Genomic DNA, 16,241 nt, shown 5'->3' with positions numbered 1-16,241 from the left:
GCATGTCTTATGTTATCTGTTGATGATCATACTGGATCAGTCTGTAATGGAGCTACAGACCATGTGTCCCTGCAACATATGACAGAAAAGGTTCCACTTTACAGGCTGTCATAGCATATAGCAGCTTTATTTAGAAATTTTTACATTCTCATAAATTAGCTCAAATCGTCTGTTTAACTCTTGATTCTGGTATATTGCACTACCACAAATTAAAGGGGGCTAGAGATATTTTAAGACTTATATTTTCCTCTTACAAATGAAGAGTAAATCTGAGGAGAAAACAAATAAAAAGGCGCATAGAACTTCCACAGACTACACAGGAGGTGTAGTCTGAAAAGCTACGGACAACCTGCAAGAACTAAAAAATTAATTTACAAAATATCTTTCCACTTTTCATGAACTATAAACTCAGGAATCAAAGTCTCCATTTTGTAATGAAAATATGTTAACTGTGTTAGGTAGGCAAGAAGCTCTGGGAGATAACTTTCATAGAACAATCAATCCAGAACGTGTGTACTAGTTTGTCATTATTCCATTTTTGGATTGGAGAGATTAGGAGAGTACAACATCTGCTAACATCATAAGTGTTGATATGCATGCCTACTTTATGATTCTATGTTGTAAACAGGTTTCTGACCTGACCTGCCATGGTACTCTTGATGGATAACTACCCATGTAGTGAAAGTGTTAACTAAGAAGACAGGAAATGGATTATTAGGCACAATGGTCACTAAGCTTTCCTCAGGCAAAAGGCATCCGCTGAAATGTCACATCCAGCAAGCCTTCACATCCTGACCTCATTTACATGAAGAGGGGAAAACTGACTGACAAAATGCCAGGTAGGGTTGTTTTTTTTTTTTTTAAGTCTTTACTGTGTTAACCATTAAACTGGTGACATTTAAAGCCTAGGTCCATTTAGTCAGCTAAAATGTCATTTGGATGTGACCACTGTTTAAAAATGGCTGGTCTGAGGTACTTTTTCAGTGTAGGCCCAGAAGTTTAGAAATGATTCAAAGGGACGCCCCTCTGGCTTTGTTGCAAAATGTTCTGTCTTTCAAAGTGCACACTTGTCCTTTACTGGCAGAATACAGTCCTGTGCATGACATGAGTTCTTCATTTGATGCAAAGTAGAGCGGGCAGGAAGATGAGAAACAGGTTAGCAGGGCTGGAAACATCTCACAGCAGCGTGGCAAAAAGGTATTGTTGGCTTCTTTGCGACGATGAATAAACAGCAGGACATGCAGCCACTTAAGCCTTCATCAGGGCACTGACGACAGCGCGGGCGTTGAGGCTGCGCAGGTCGTTGTAGGTCTGCCCTGTGCCCACAAACACAATGGGCTGGCCTGTGATGTAAGTCATGGAGATGGCAGCACCAACCTGTGAAGGAGCAAGGAAGAATGCATGAGAGCTACAGACTTTCCAGCTGCAAATTATAAGTCATAAAAACAGCCACAGACAAATCTGTAACCCTTGTGTTGTCTTCACCGTCGTCCATGAACTTGTCATTCCGGGTCAAAATTGAAAATTGCGTTTAAAAACAAATAAAGAAAGAAATCTGCTTTTTTAAACTTTTTTGTCCCTCTTCTCAATGCTTTTTTTAAATTATTATTCATGGTCAAACCTAATGAAATGACACACCTAATTTTTGAAATTTGAAAAAAGCAGATATGAATTATTTTGACTAGGGCTGTCAAAATAATTTTATTAATTAATCTGAGAAAAAATAACGCGTTAAAAAAAAAAAAAAAAACAGATTAATCCATTCCATATAGAGCTCAACAGTCCCGCCCACAGCGGGTTCCGGAAGTAAAAAACAATGCAATTTCTCCATTGACAAATTGGAGTATAAGCCATAAAATCGTAACCATCGATGGTAGACTTAAAACCAGCATGCCGGCATGACTCAGTGATTGTATATGCTCATATAGACACCACAAATCATGGGGCACTACCCGATTTGGGTTGTCAGTACCCGATTTGTGCTGCCTGCATGATCCGTCATGAGGATTTACGACACTGCACGAATCACAATCTGTTCCACGCTTCTGACGTTAGCCTCTGCCGGGAAGCTAACGTTAGTTTAGCTAACAGCTAATACGGCTAACCGCTAGCTGACAGCTTGATTCAGTTTAAAATAACGTTAACTCAAACTTAACACTGGGTAAAGCCGTCTACAGCTGACGTAACAGCCGTTATATATGTTAACGGTTATTTTCAGGTTTTATTTTGAGGGTCTTTTAAAGTTATTACATGTTGTCTCAGCTAGCGGTTAGCCGAATTAGCTGTTAGCTAAACTAACGTTAGCTTCCTTTGTTCAGTGGTACGCGGTGGTTTATGGGATGAGTAGTTCCTTCGCTCTGGAGATGACGATATGTACACAGTCTTGCACCTTTGACTTTTTTGGGATTTTCTGTTCGTTTTTTTACTCGAAATTATACGTTGTATGCTTATGAGTCACGTACCACCTGGTTGGCCTAAGGCATGGTCTAAAACTCTTTATATACAGATTTTTCCAGACGTCAATGGGAGAAATGAATGGGAAATTTACTTCCGGAACCCAAGGTCTCTCAGAGGAGGGGCGGGACTGTTGAGCTCTATTGACGTTTGACCCGGAGCCGATCTAGCCACCATTCGACTGTAAAATGAAGGAGGGAGACGAAAATGTGCTGCCTGGATCATTAATTGGAACATTTACTTGTAAAAATCTTCTTCCTGCCAACCCTGGCTACCAAAATCTGGTGCCACTGATATATCTGTGCTTCTCTCTGATGCTCTGAAACAGACGATACAGGCAACTCAAACACCGCTGCACGTGACGCTAGTTAACACTATACTCGACAGCAGCTAACGTTAGCCTACCGCTAGCTAGTAGCTGGATTAAACACGGTTAAAATGCTGACAGCTAACGCTAAACGGTGTAAAGTTTGACTGTGTTTTACTGTAGAGGATTCAACACCGGTATGTAACAATCTGCAGCTGCCGTCGGAGAAACAACACAGACGGTGCGTTCAATGAAACCATCAACAACAACAATCAGCCTCGTGGTGCATTTGAAGTTATTGTAAATGTCCTTTTCCCATCTGGTGGTTGTTTTTGTCGTTCAACAGCAATTTACTAGTGAAATAAGTTATTGTTATACATTATTATTAAATCATTTAATTTTGACCATATGGCCTTAGCAATAAACAAGCCGTTCTTTAATGTCACCAACTGTTGTTTAGTACCCTTTTTTTTTTTTTCTTTTCTTTTTTTTTTTTACTTTCTTAAAAAGTATCGGTTCAGGCACCGTTAATTATGTATGCAATTAATTTCGATTAATTAATCACAGAGTATGTAATTAATTAGATTACGTTTTTTAATCGATTGACAGCCCTAATTTTGACTAATCAGAGGATGTTGAGTGAATCACAGACTGGTTTATGTCAAAGTTTGGTCAGGATGCTGTTTTGAAACCATTTAAACATTTATTTATTTTCAAATGCCATGAAATAAAATAAAACAACCAAAATTCAATGGAAGTAATCATTAACCTTACCTGCGAAGAACATGGATGCATGGATGTATATGTTGTATGGGTTCCATACAACGTACATGCATGCATCCAAGTTATTTTGGGGCAATTTGGTTGTTAAGAAACCCATATTTCTAATATAAAAAAACATTGAAAACAAGTCATTTAATTTGACCCGAGGACAACACAAGGGTTAACTGCATCTAAAGATCATTTAGAGGCCACTTAGTTAAAGCCGGATAGGAATATACATAAGATACCTTGTCGTCGATGGTGTCAAACTTAGTGAGAACAATTCCATCAATGAGGCGAGGCTTGTCAGACATGGAGTGGTCTGCCAGAGCCTGATTGAACTTTACCTGAGGACACGAGAAAAAAGAAAGTTGAGTTATTCATGGGAAAACTGATGACTCCAAAGTTAATATGTATTGCGCCCTCTTACCATCTCACTAAGTGTAGAGGTAAGGAAAACACACATCTGTCCGCTATAATGACAACAGATCACTGACCTTTGCTGGAGAGTTTAAGAATAACAGAAATCCATTGCATCCTACAGCATTTCGTTATTTAGTCTAGTAAGTGACCACATACTAATGTAAACTGTGAAGTAAAGGATTTGAAGCGTTCCTGGAAAACCTTAATTCCCATTCAAGTTACACTGCCTTTCTCCTCAGTGTCAGTCGTCAATTACATTTCTTCTCAACATGTCTGAAAATAAATAAATAAATAAAGTGTGAATTTGTGAGTGGTCTTACCAGCTGGTCTACTGCCTCATTGCCCACCAGAGCCTCTCCAACAAACAGTACTAGGTCAGGCATGTTGACCGCGATAAGTTTGGCCAGGGCCGTCATTAGGGGGGCGTTGTCCTGCATACGCCCAGCAGTGTCCACCAGCACCACGTCAAAGGCCTGGTTGCGCGCTAGAGGGATGAAACACAGAAGGTGTACATGTGATTTTACCATATGAGTGATATGAATCATTAAAGCGTAACTCGCAAAAATGCAACCTAAGGTGTTTTTGTGAATGTACCAGAGTCAAACTTTCGTTTAAAAGCATAATTAGGATGTAAGTGCCACTTTTAAGATTGCCCGTATTTTCGTTTTTGGTCAAATGTCCTTTTGAATGGGAGTGCTAGGGGCTACTATGATAGCATCAAAATCACTATTTTTAAAACACTAAGAAGGCTCGACACAACATGAAACTTTGCTTGAAGTTATCACCTACACATGAACTCAGCATTGAGAACATTGTTTGTGTACACAAAGTTAACTAAAAAGAAAGGTTTTGAACAACTCACTTTAGCAGTTTGTTTTTCTGCTCGCCGCCATCTTGCCAGTCAAAAAGAGTCTATCTCCGAATGCGAATGAACGGACTCCATAGGAGGAAATGTCATTCTTATATAAGGCTCCTTTTTCAACTACAAGGTCAATATTGTGTTTCACTAACGACAAAACAACAAATTACCCGTGCATTTATATGGAACTAAGCTTTAGGAGCTTTCCATCTTTACTCTCCTCACTGTTACGTTGCATTCGGAGATGATGATTGATTGGCAAGATGGCGGCGAGCGGAAAAACAAACTGCTAAAGTGAGTTGTTCAAAACCTTTTTTAGTAAACTGTGTACACAAACAATGTTCTCAATGCTCAAGTTCATGTGTAGAGCCCCTGGTGATACTTCGAGCAAACTTTCATGTTCCCTCGAGCCTTCTTAGCGTTTTGAAAAATAGCAATTTTGTATACTATCATAGTAGTGCCTCTTGCACTCCCATTCAAAAGGCCATTTGACCGAAAAACGAGAATACGGTAAATCTTAAAAGTGGCGCTTACGTCCTAATTATGCTTTTAAACAAAAGTTTGACTCTACATTCACAAGAAGACCCTAGGTTGCATTTTGGCGAGAGTTACGTTTTAATGGAAATGGCAAGTGGAATCGACAAGAAACCACCGCTTTACAGTTAATAATTACTCAACAGTAAAGAAAGTATTTTACCATAGGCAATGGCCTCCATGGCAATTCCAGCAGCATCCTTCCCGTAGCCCTTCTCATAGAGCTGGACTACCGGGCGTCCTCCGTGCTGCTGGGGAGGATGAAGAGAGTTCAGGCGGCGCTGATGAGTGCGGAGTTGCTCCACGGCTCCGGCACGGAACGTGTCACAGGCTGCGATCAGCACAGTGAAACCATTCTCTATCAGCCAGAAAGAGATCTGAAGCAAGACAGAGACACATTTGGTAAGACACAATGTGGACGTGAGAAGAAAAGTGTAAAACATATATACCAATATTTAAAATGTACACTCTGAAGCAAGAGATCTGACATCTAGAGCTGGGCAAATATTTAAAAAAATAAAAACAATCCTGTTTACATATTCAAGAATAGGCCATTTTTCACAGAAGACATTTTGACATTTTGTCATGCTGTTGTTCATACTTGCTCACTGTTTAGAACACTTGAATAGAACATGTTTGTTTTTTTAATACTTGAGTATGATAAGTCTGGCTTACATCTAGCGCTTCTCTCACATTATCTGCACTGTCCAAGACAATTGTGATTGCTTTAAAGAAATACAAACAAGCCAGAGCGTTTGTTTCCCCTATCCCAGAATAGATAAGTGGCGTAGCCAGACCATACTCTAGTGCTGACACAGCGCTGTGGCGATATGTCTGGCAATGCACGGCTACCCCTGACATAATGTTGAAATAATTGTTGAAAATATTGATTTTGTCTGCGTGGCCCACCCATAACACCAACTCAAATATTTGAAGACCCGCTATTAATCAGAATTTTAATTTGTATGATCCGACCGACCTGATTCGTAACATTAGATTAACCACGGGTCCGCGGATATAATTCTATTATCGCTCTCTCTCTCTCTCTCTCTCTCTCTCTCTCTCTCTCTCCCCTTTTCTCTCCCTCTCTCCTCTGCTCGCTCTGTCACGCCTCGTTGTTTACATGCCACGGGTAAAACGACATCAGCTGAGGATACGTCGGTGTATCCTCAATTATAACTTGTCCAAGAAGCCTCCTCAATCCTCGATGTGCACTTTATGAATTGGGACATCCTTCAACATGGCGCGCTGAGAAGGATTTCCAGGATCACAAACCAGAGGATCGAGGATCAAGGAGTCGAGGACGTACAAATTTGGGAAATGAGAAAGGGCTCCACACTGGTAAAGATCCCTATTTTCAATTATTGTCTTATTTTACTTTTCTCACTTCCTGTACCTTTCTTCGTTACTGAGTGGTTTTATGCTTCAACCTGTCACCCCTAATTACCTGATTGAGTTCACCTGGTCCCTCTTTATTTCAGGCTGCACCCTCTCAGTCACTCTCTTTCACCTTCACATGGGGCAGCTGGTCAGATTAGTTATATTTAGAGATGGCCCGATACCATTTTTTGCTTCCCGATACCGATTCCGATACCTGAACTTGCGTATCAGCCGATACCGAGTACTGATCTGATACCAGCGTGTCATATTTTATTATGTTTTAACAGCTGTATACTACTATCCCTGTATGGATGTGATATTATTTCTATCTTTGTTGTCGGTCTGGCTCAGGTTAAACTCTTTGTGAAACATGAATGCACAGAACTTTCTTTTATTATGCAGTTTGAGAGTCAGTTATAAAAGGAAAAAGAACATAAATAAACTACTTTAACGTAGATTTTCTTTAGGGCTTTATTACGTGGTATCGGATCGGTGCATAAACTCCAGTACTTCCTGATATTGATACCAGCATTTTAGCATGTACTGGTATCGGTATCGGAACATCTCTAGTTATATTTTGCATGTTGATTCTTAATAACATGTCCAAGTTAATAAACTGACAGCTTTGTTTATCCTTATTTCTTGACGATGGACTTGTGAGGCTATTGACTTTTGTTAGTTCTAATTTGTGTTGTATTTGTTTTCTTCTAGACTCACCGGCCCATGTGTGTTTTTTTGTTGTCCTTATCATTTGCATCACCACTTCTTGTGTGGAAATAAACTTTGTTAAGTGGACTGAAGGCTCGTGGCTCATGCATTCTGACCGATGCCCCCCATGATGATAGCACTCAATCTCAGAAATGTAACCCTCTTCCTTAAAGGCCAAATCCGGCGCAAAATGAACCTAGGGGTTAATTACACATGTGTACCGAGTAGGGCTGGGCGATATGGAGAAAACAGAATATCACGATATTTTTGACCAAATATCTCGATATTGTAGGGTTGACTATTGGTGCTTTTTACAAAATATTTACACAATGAGAGTTTAGATGAATAATCATCAGTAATGTGGATATAATGACTAAGTGGGTAAAGGCAAATTATAGAACAGCTAGAACAGTCTGGTAAGTTCAGAAAATGACATCACTTTACTGTAATGCAGCCTTTAAAACCAGGAAAAGACAACAGTTATGCCATATTACGATATCCAAAATCTAAGACGATATCAAGTCTCATATCATTATCATTGTAACGCTAGTCGTCGGGGCACAAGGAAAGTAAAAAGAAATCGCTATTTCTATACCAATAACAAGGCTCAAAATAGCACCACACTTCCACGGTAGCATAGCGAAGGCGCCATCTTGGGAAAGCTGTCACGACCAGCCGAACGATGAACGCCGTGCTTGAGCTATGTTACTGGTTACTGGTTGTACGGCTGTTCGTCGTTCGACTGGTCATGACTGCTTTCCCAAGATGGCGCCCGCATGTATACATGAACAGTACTATCTATCTTTTTAATAAACTGTCTGTACACTTACAAAGTTCTCAATGCTTCGGTTTACATGTAGGGACCCTCATTATGCTACCATGGAAGTGTGGTGCTATTTTGAGCCTTGTTAGTGGTATAGAAATAGCGATTTCTTTTTACTTTCCTCGTGCCCCGACGACTAGCTCTGTAAGCTAATTAGCGCTTTGCGATGAAACTGGTCACATTTGATTAGCATGATAACAAATCCCAGAGAGCGGACGACTCGGTACACATATGTAATTTACTCCTAGGTTCATTTTTGCGCCGGATTTGTCCTTTAAAAAAAAACACACACACACACACACACACACACACACACACACCTCGGACTGATTGCCTGTGTGGGTAAATGGTCAGCAAACCACAGGAACATTGGGGCACTTGGAGGAAAATGGTCTCTTTTGAGTTTGGAGTACATGTCATTACACTTTTAACAATGACAACTCACCTTGGCCAGGTTGGTGGACTTTCCAACCCCATTGACACCACAAAAAGTAATGACAAAAGGCCTTCGCTGGCTCTGCGCCTCCATGACATCTCTCAGAATATCTACCCTTCGCTTGGGCTGCAAGATCTGCACCAGTGAGTCCTGCAGAGCCTGCTTTACCATTGAGGCCACAGCTACACACACACACACACACACACACACACACACACACACACACACACACACACACACACACACACACACACACACACACACACACACACACACACACACAGTTAGGGTATCCCTACATAATGCATTCATACTGTTATTTACTTACACAAATGATCTAATTTTGTTAGAATGACATGATTATAGTGACTATATTGAGCTTTGGACTAGGGTGAGAGCACCCAAATAATACTTCATTGTCATCAATAGGATAATGAAAGTACACCTTCTAAAGTACACTTTGGTTGTGAAAATCATGAGCTAATATTGAGAACTGATATAGAGACTAACATGTATAAATAGAAAACTGTACACAGAGAGGCTGATGGGCAAGTCGCACTGTTGTGAATCTCAGTATGGATTTACTGCTAAATCTCAACCAACAAATAAGGGGGCTAATTCAATAAAAACATCTACAATATAAAATATGCAAGTGGTCTTGCAACACTAATCCCATTTAACTTCACCATATGTGGGATGTTTACAAGTACAACATTTTGGTCGGAGCAACATTTTAAATCACATGCTGTGTAGTTAAACTGAGGGGATGATCCTGTTTTAATCGATGTACTGTGGTTATCATACAATGTTGGGGAAAACGCATTACTGTAATCACATTTCCTAGCATGTAGCATGTAGGCCCGTGCTCTCGGAGGAGTGAAGGCAGAGAAGACGCACATTGTGTTGCAACTAATCCTTGCACCAAATAAATAAAGAATTGAAGAAAGCAGGGGAGGATTGTGGGTATGTGAAAGTGTACTTACTGGTGAATGTGCCCATGACTTTGCCCTCCAGTTTTTTGGCTACAGAGTCACAGAGCTGGGAGGAGATGTCAGCTGCTACATTCTTTGCTTTTGGATCATAAAGGAGAAGAATGAATAGGAGACAATGCACTTTTTAAGTGATGCAGAAAATCAAGAGGGTGAGTGAGAGAGAGCTGTGATATCATACCAATGAGGTGTTCCCTCATCTTCTCAAGTACTGACTCCATGTCCTCCCGGGTCAGGCTCTTGGAGCCCACCAGGCCCTTCAGCATCCCAAACATGCCCCCAAAACCACCAGCCTTTTTGGAGCTGAAATCAACAAACAAAGCTAGGCAATGGTTCATTGTAAAACGTAAAGCAAGACATGCCAGGTTTTTTGTAACAATAGCATACCTATATAGTAATATACCCTTAAAGCTACATTGTGTAAGAATTTATCCTATCTAGCGGTGAAATTGTACATGACAACCAACTGAATATTACTTTCTAGCCCCTCCCAATCCGATCGCGTTTTAACTCCTACGGTGGCCGTATTATTCCAAGAAGTACGACTTCGTCGTTGAGTGTTCCTTCCAGTGTAATAACAGTTTTACGTTTTCGTTATTTTGGTACCATTTCATTGCTAACATCAGCTATCAGGTTCCCAAACGAATGCAAGTATCAGCGTGATCCTCCATCTTCAACAGGCTTTCAAATCTGCCGGCAGTCACGTGTAATCTCCCCCTGGCATTCGTCACAGTGCCACTGAGTTTAAAAGCACGAAAGGCGGAGGTATGTCCCTCTTTGGCTAACGTATTTTAGGCGCAACATGGCAGAATACATACGAGCGACTCGCTCATATGTATTCTGAATGGCAGATTCTACGCTTACAAGAATACTTTGATTAGTAGGTGGAAGTAATTACATACGAATGAGCACATATTTGTGAAAGAACAAAGGGTTTTTTGCTAAGAATCACCTTAAAACATTACACAACGGAGCTTTAAACAACAATCTAACAGTTAAACACTCTTACCTTGTCTTGCTTGTTTCACTGATAACCACTTTCTCCTCTTCTTCAACCTCCATCTCCTCTTCCTCGCTGGACTCATAGTCCACAGACAGTAGGTCACCCTTCATGGAGCTTAGCTGCATCCCCTGAAACACACCCAGGACATTGAGTCGACATCGACTTTATTTTAGGAATTTATTTTAACATTAGTAATGTGATTAGTGGAGAAGTCTCTTTAACTAAAAATCTCTTTGGGGGGACTGGAGGGGTGGGGTACATACCAGGTCAATGTGTGCGTCCTGGTTCTGATCGCCACCATTTTGGGAACCATCTCCATTCCTTCCACTGTAGTCCAGTTCCTTGGTGCTGCTACCACCCATGTCCCAAACACGCATTTGTTTCTCCTTAGGCTTCTGAGGCTTTGGGGACTTACTGTGACTGGGATGACAGATTATCAGAATTAAGCAATCAGAAATAAACAATTAGACATGCTTTACACTGTGAGACTGACAAAAACCTTCTAGTTATTGTAAAAAAGAAAGTGTGATCATTTCAATGCATATTAATATAGTAGAAAAACACAATCATTTTTCTGACTCTAATAAGGACACGCAAACCAATAACAATGTATGTAACCTGCATTTAATTTCATCACATCTGAGGATAATGCCTTTCGTGCTCTTCAAAATTGTGGTTTAACTGTAAATGATCCACTTGGTGATCAAAACTTTGCTTATTGCTGAAATGAAACTTGCACAGACTCGATACAAATCGCTCTGTGCATGCCCATTCTACACTGCTGTAAGTAAATCAAAATATACCTGTACGAATGGCCTTTATTTAAACTATATCTTGCTTGACATTCATGAATGTATTTACTCTTACATGGGTTTTGCAGTAGGCACCATCGTGTGCTTGAGAATAAATTCCTCTCGCTTCTTCTGAATGATCTCCTCAGGAGTCAAGCCTTGGTTACCATTCTCGACTACTTTCGGCCCAGAGGATGAGGCCTTGCCTTGATCCACTTTGACAGGCTCAGCTGCAGGAGCTGGCAACAATTGGAATATCAAATCAAGTCAGGATCAAGATTAAAATCTTGTCTCTCACTCACTCACACTCACACACACACACTTTTAAAACAACCAGCTCCAACATCACTTACCCTCCTTTTTGGTATTTTTATTCTTCTTTCCACCAGGTTCCTTAACTTTTTCCCCACCCTTGGTCTCAATCATTGACTTCACAGTTTTTTGAGATTTCTCAGACTCCTTAAAGGTCCGCATGGTGGCGTGGCTGCGAGCTTTGCTGCTCTCCTCCGCCTCTCTTGTGGTAAACATTTGATGTGTGTCAGAATGGGCAGGACAAGAAAAGATGTTGGTTAATGAAGCATCTCTAAATGTTGTTTTGATTCTCATAGCAAACATCAGTCTGGTTTTTATTTATTTTTCTAATATGGGGTATACTTTATGACATCACTTGCGTTGAAAATCACCTGTTAACTGTGTAACTGACTTTACCTGAGAAGCATCTTAAAGTCATCATCAAATTCAAAGTTGTTTTGGATTAGCTTCAAAGCCCCCTTTTGCTCCAGCTCATTCTTATAACGATCCCTAAAATGAAGCTGAATGTCATCTATGAACTTGTCCACATACGTCAGCGTCAGGATCTTTTGAAAACCCACCTGGCCAGAGACAAGGAAAGGAGAAGAGTTATCATCAACATGTAAAACCCAAAACAACATGAATAGCTTATATGTATAATAGTTGCAGATTTGCACACCTCAATGGTGTTGAATTAATTTAGTGTGCAGCTGAGAGACTTACCACAAAAATCAACTCAAACTCATTGTCGAGCTTGTATTTCAGACTCAAGGCCTCATGAGTATATGAATTGTTCCCACTTCGCTCCTGTAACATCACAAACATCATTGGTCGTTGATATATATTTAGTATATATATTCTTGACTGTAGTGAATATAAATACTTGACTATGTTCTTTGCCTTTTTAACATATTTATTGTATACATCAAATACACCAAGGCAAATTCCTTGCAAGTGAAAACTTACTTAGTTAAGAACTATGATTCTGATTCTGACATGTCAACAGGAGCTAAACACACACGCCGTTGTTGCTAACGTTACAGCTAATGTCTGTGTCTTCCTAACAATGTGAAATAAGTCATTGCATCACAATCTATAGCAACATTTTGCCTACAATTCGCAATATTGGTATTTTTATGCTACTCACACCTCAAACGTCGCTTGTTTATTACACTTACGTTACGCAGTAAGCTAAGCTTTGCTACCTATTACTTTAGCGTTAGCATTAACGTTAGCTGTCCAAGCCATAACGATTTTAAGACAACACAGACATCTGTCACAGGATTTTGACCTGTCACTATATCCCACCTGAAGGATTACGGAGCGGATCAAAGCGTTGACAGGCCCGGTGAAGGATTCAGTGACCCCGGCTCCCTGAAAACACCACAGCACTATCCCTCCTTTGCTGAAGATGGTGAAAAAATCTAGCATCTTGCCACCACGTATCTAGAGTAAAGAGACATACACGGGGGGAAAAAAAGGTGAAACAGAAGCCTTGCGATGCATGAATGGGTCTGTAAACCTTTAAAGTGCTAGTGCCTACTCTTCAAACTATTTAATCTTACCAGATATGAGCCCAATAGATAATAAATCCCCAACGAGTAATATCCACCACCAATGCAAAACTGTTTTAGACACGTCAGATGCAGAACAGGGAAGTGACGCGCTCTTCCGGTTTTTTTTTTTTTTTTTCTTCCTGAATTTCGCGCATGCGCGATTTCAAAGCGAAGCTTTTTTTTTTTTTTTTAACATATTCTCCTTTTAATAATAATATTGAACCAGTGTACTGAGTTAATGTTAAAAAAAATACATTGACTCAATTACTATACTTGAAGTACAAATTTGATTACTTTTACATTATGCCAGTATTTCCATTTTCTGCTATTTTCCACTATATTTCTTTTAGCCACTACTGAGGCTAGTCGTTACTTTACAAATTCATATTTAACATGAAAAATATGATCAATTTATACAATTTGATACATAGATCACGCAACAGTAGCATATGTAAAGAAGATTAAAATACAATACATAAACAGTACATACTCCACAGTATAACAATCACAGTGGCCATTTTTTTCTGCATTGAGAAGCCTACTTTTACTTTGCATTTTGTGTGTCACTTACACACTTTTTACAATTTTCAACGCAGGACATATTTTTAATAAAATATTTTAACAGTGTGAAATAAATCATTTTCTTCTCCTTTCTTTTCTTTGTACATATCTTTAGAGACAGGACCATTTTTTTTGTCATTTTTTTATATTCCACCTGATCTTGAAAGAAAATTTGAAAATTAAAGCAGGACTCTGCCACAAACTGGTTCAACACAATAAACCTGCACTGACTTTTCATGATGTAAAAATGTCCCAGCAATTCTGATTCAACATTAGTTGGTAACTGAACACTTGGCTGTGCAGGGACCACATGTTCATACAGGATATCACATTTTTAACTCAAAGTGAGAAGTGGCTACACAGTTTGAACATGTGCCTTCGGGGACAAGCTTTTCTAGATACAGATTTAGATTTTACCAGCTTGCCTTCATACTTTCCCCTTAATTTTCCCTGCATGAGATAAATTAAGCTTATCTTTCCTGCCTTTATAAATAATATGTAAGTTATAACTTACATATTATTTATAAAGGCAGGAAATGTCCAGCTGTGCGTATGATGAACGTTTCAAGATTCAAGATATTTATTGTCACACTGTTAGAAGTACAAACATTTAAAAAGCTCATTAAGGCTCCATTGAAGAAAAACAGTAAGAAGAAAATGTAAGGGACATATTACAATATAATAAAATATGTCAATCACAAATATAAGAGACAATGAAGGAAAAACAGTAAATATAAAAAGACAAAATAGTACATTCAAGGCCTATTTACAAAACAGTGACTATTGCACATACAATCAATATTGCACAGGGGGTTGAAATATAGTCAAGACGGTGGGTATTGCAGAGGTTGGGTTGCACTTTGTGTGTGTGTGCGTGTGCGTGTGTGTGTGTCTGTTATTTATTTATTAAGCAGTCTTATGACATGAGGAGAAAGCTGTTCCTCAGTCTGCTGGTGCATGTTTGGGGGGTCCTGTACCTCCTGCAGCTTTTTTTTTAATGACAGTTGTAGTGTGGTTGGCCCATGTCAGGTCAGGTGGAATGTGTCAACTATCTCCACCACTGTGTTGTTGCTGTCGACTGGAGGGTGTCCTTTCCCTGTAGTCTACAATAACCTCCTTGGTCTTGGAGACATTCAGGGAGAGGCCGCCCTGGCACCGCTGTTCAGAGCGTTCACCTCCTCGTACTCCTCCCTATAGGCAGTCTCGTCGCCGTGGAAAATCAGCCCCACCACTGCTGTGTCGTTTGACGAATCTTAATTGTTTTATACTTTCGAATGTCTTAAGTTATGTTTGTATCCTTATCTGCGCAATAGAAATGAATGGGGGGGGCTTGTTAAACTATATTCGTGGGACCAAAATGCTGGAGGGTTAAGACTTGGTTTTAGGATTAGGGATAGAATTAGGTTATGGTTAGGGTGAGGGTAAGGGTTAAGGTTAGGCATTTAGTTGTGATGGTTAAGGTTAGGGTAAGGGGCTAGGGAATGCATTAGGTCAATGACGGGTCCCCACAAAGATAGTGCCACAAACCTGTGTGTGTGTGTGTGTGTGTGTGTGTGTGTGTGTGTGTGTGTGTGTGTGTGTGTGTGTGTGCGCGCGTTATGCGCGCCTCACGTCATAACGACAACAAGCAGTTTGGCTGTAACATTAAAGTTAGTGGCTGTCAGGTAACCTATGTTTAAGCTTACATTGAAAATGCTAGCGGTTGGCCTGTTGGGTAGCTGAAAGTCTGTGTGATCTATAAAATCAGTGTTGATACAAGCATCAGTGTTCCTTGAATTGCTTAATTAGCTTCTCTTGTATTGGTGCTGTTTTCCAGGGCATATACTACTCTCAGCTTTATTGTAGCTTTTGGGAAGGGTTATGGTTATGGTCATTGTATTTAGCAGACACTTGTCCAAAGCGACAAAATATGAATCTTACAATAGTTAAAATTAACAGAAAACTGTTTTTAAAAGTTGCTAAGCCAATATTAAGCAAAATAGTAATAATAATAATAATAATAATAATAATAATAATAATAATAATACAATATCAAATATCAATAATAAAAAAAGAATTAAACAAATACCATAAATAATGAATTATTTAAGTGTAAGATCAACAGATAAGTCTTGAGACCCCTCTTGAAGGATCCAAAACTATTACATGAACGCAGAACACTAGGCAACTCATATCATAGAATGCACGCATATTTTAAGAGGACTGTCTGCAGGGAATGTGTCTGACCAATCATGGTGGGGCCAAAAATGCCAGGGCCGATTTTTTGTCCCAGTCCAGCCCTGCGTGTCATTCCTCTCGCTCCCCTTTTATGTCTTCAGCTGTCCTGTTAAATAAAGGCCTACAAATGCTTAAAAAAATAATCTT

The 16,241-nt window shown here is 39.7% G+C and overlaps 1 protein-coding gene across 1 annotated transcript; it reads right to left on the bottom strand.

Annotated features, from left to right (window-relative positions):
• Positions 1-91: 91 nt before the first annotated feature.
• Positions 92-13,427, bottom strand: srpra (SRP receptor subunit alpha). Its single transcript, XM_078246584.1, has 15 exons — positions 13,326-13,427; positions 13,069-13,206; positions 12,484-12,567; positions 12,178-12,341; positions 11,823-11,983; positions 11,546-11,708; positions 10,942-11,098; positions 10,685-10,806; positions 9,857-9,978; positions 9,670-9,756; positions 8,696-8,868; positions 5,503-5,716; positions 4,267-4,430; positions 3,772-3,870; positions 92-1,377 (listed from the first exon to the last, which is right to left on the bottom strand). Exons 2-15 carry the CDS (start codon positions 13,189-13,191, stop codon positions 1,249-1,251), a joined length of 1,962 nt encoding a protein of 653 aa, XP_078102710.1. The 5' UTR covers positions 13,192-13,206; positions 13,326-13,427; the 3' UTR covers positions 92-1,248.
• Between the last annotated feature and the right edge of the window lie 2,814 nt (positions 13,428-16,241).

The sequence above is a fragment of the Sander vitreus genome, chromosome 3, assembly GCF_031162955.1.
Source record: "Sander vitreus isolate 19-12246 chromosome 3, sanVit1, whole genome shotgun sequence".
Lineage (NCBI taxonomy): Eukaryota > Metazoa > Chordata > Actinopteri > Perciformes > Percidae > Sander > Sander vitreus.
This window is presented reverse-complemented; position numbering and strand designations above follow the sequence as displayed.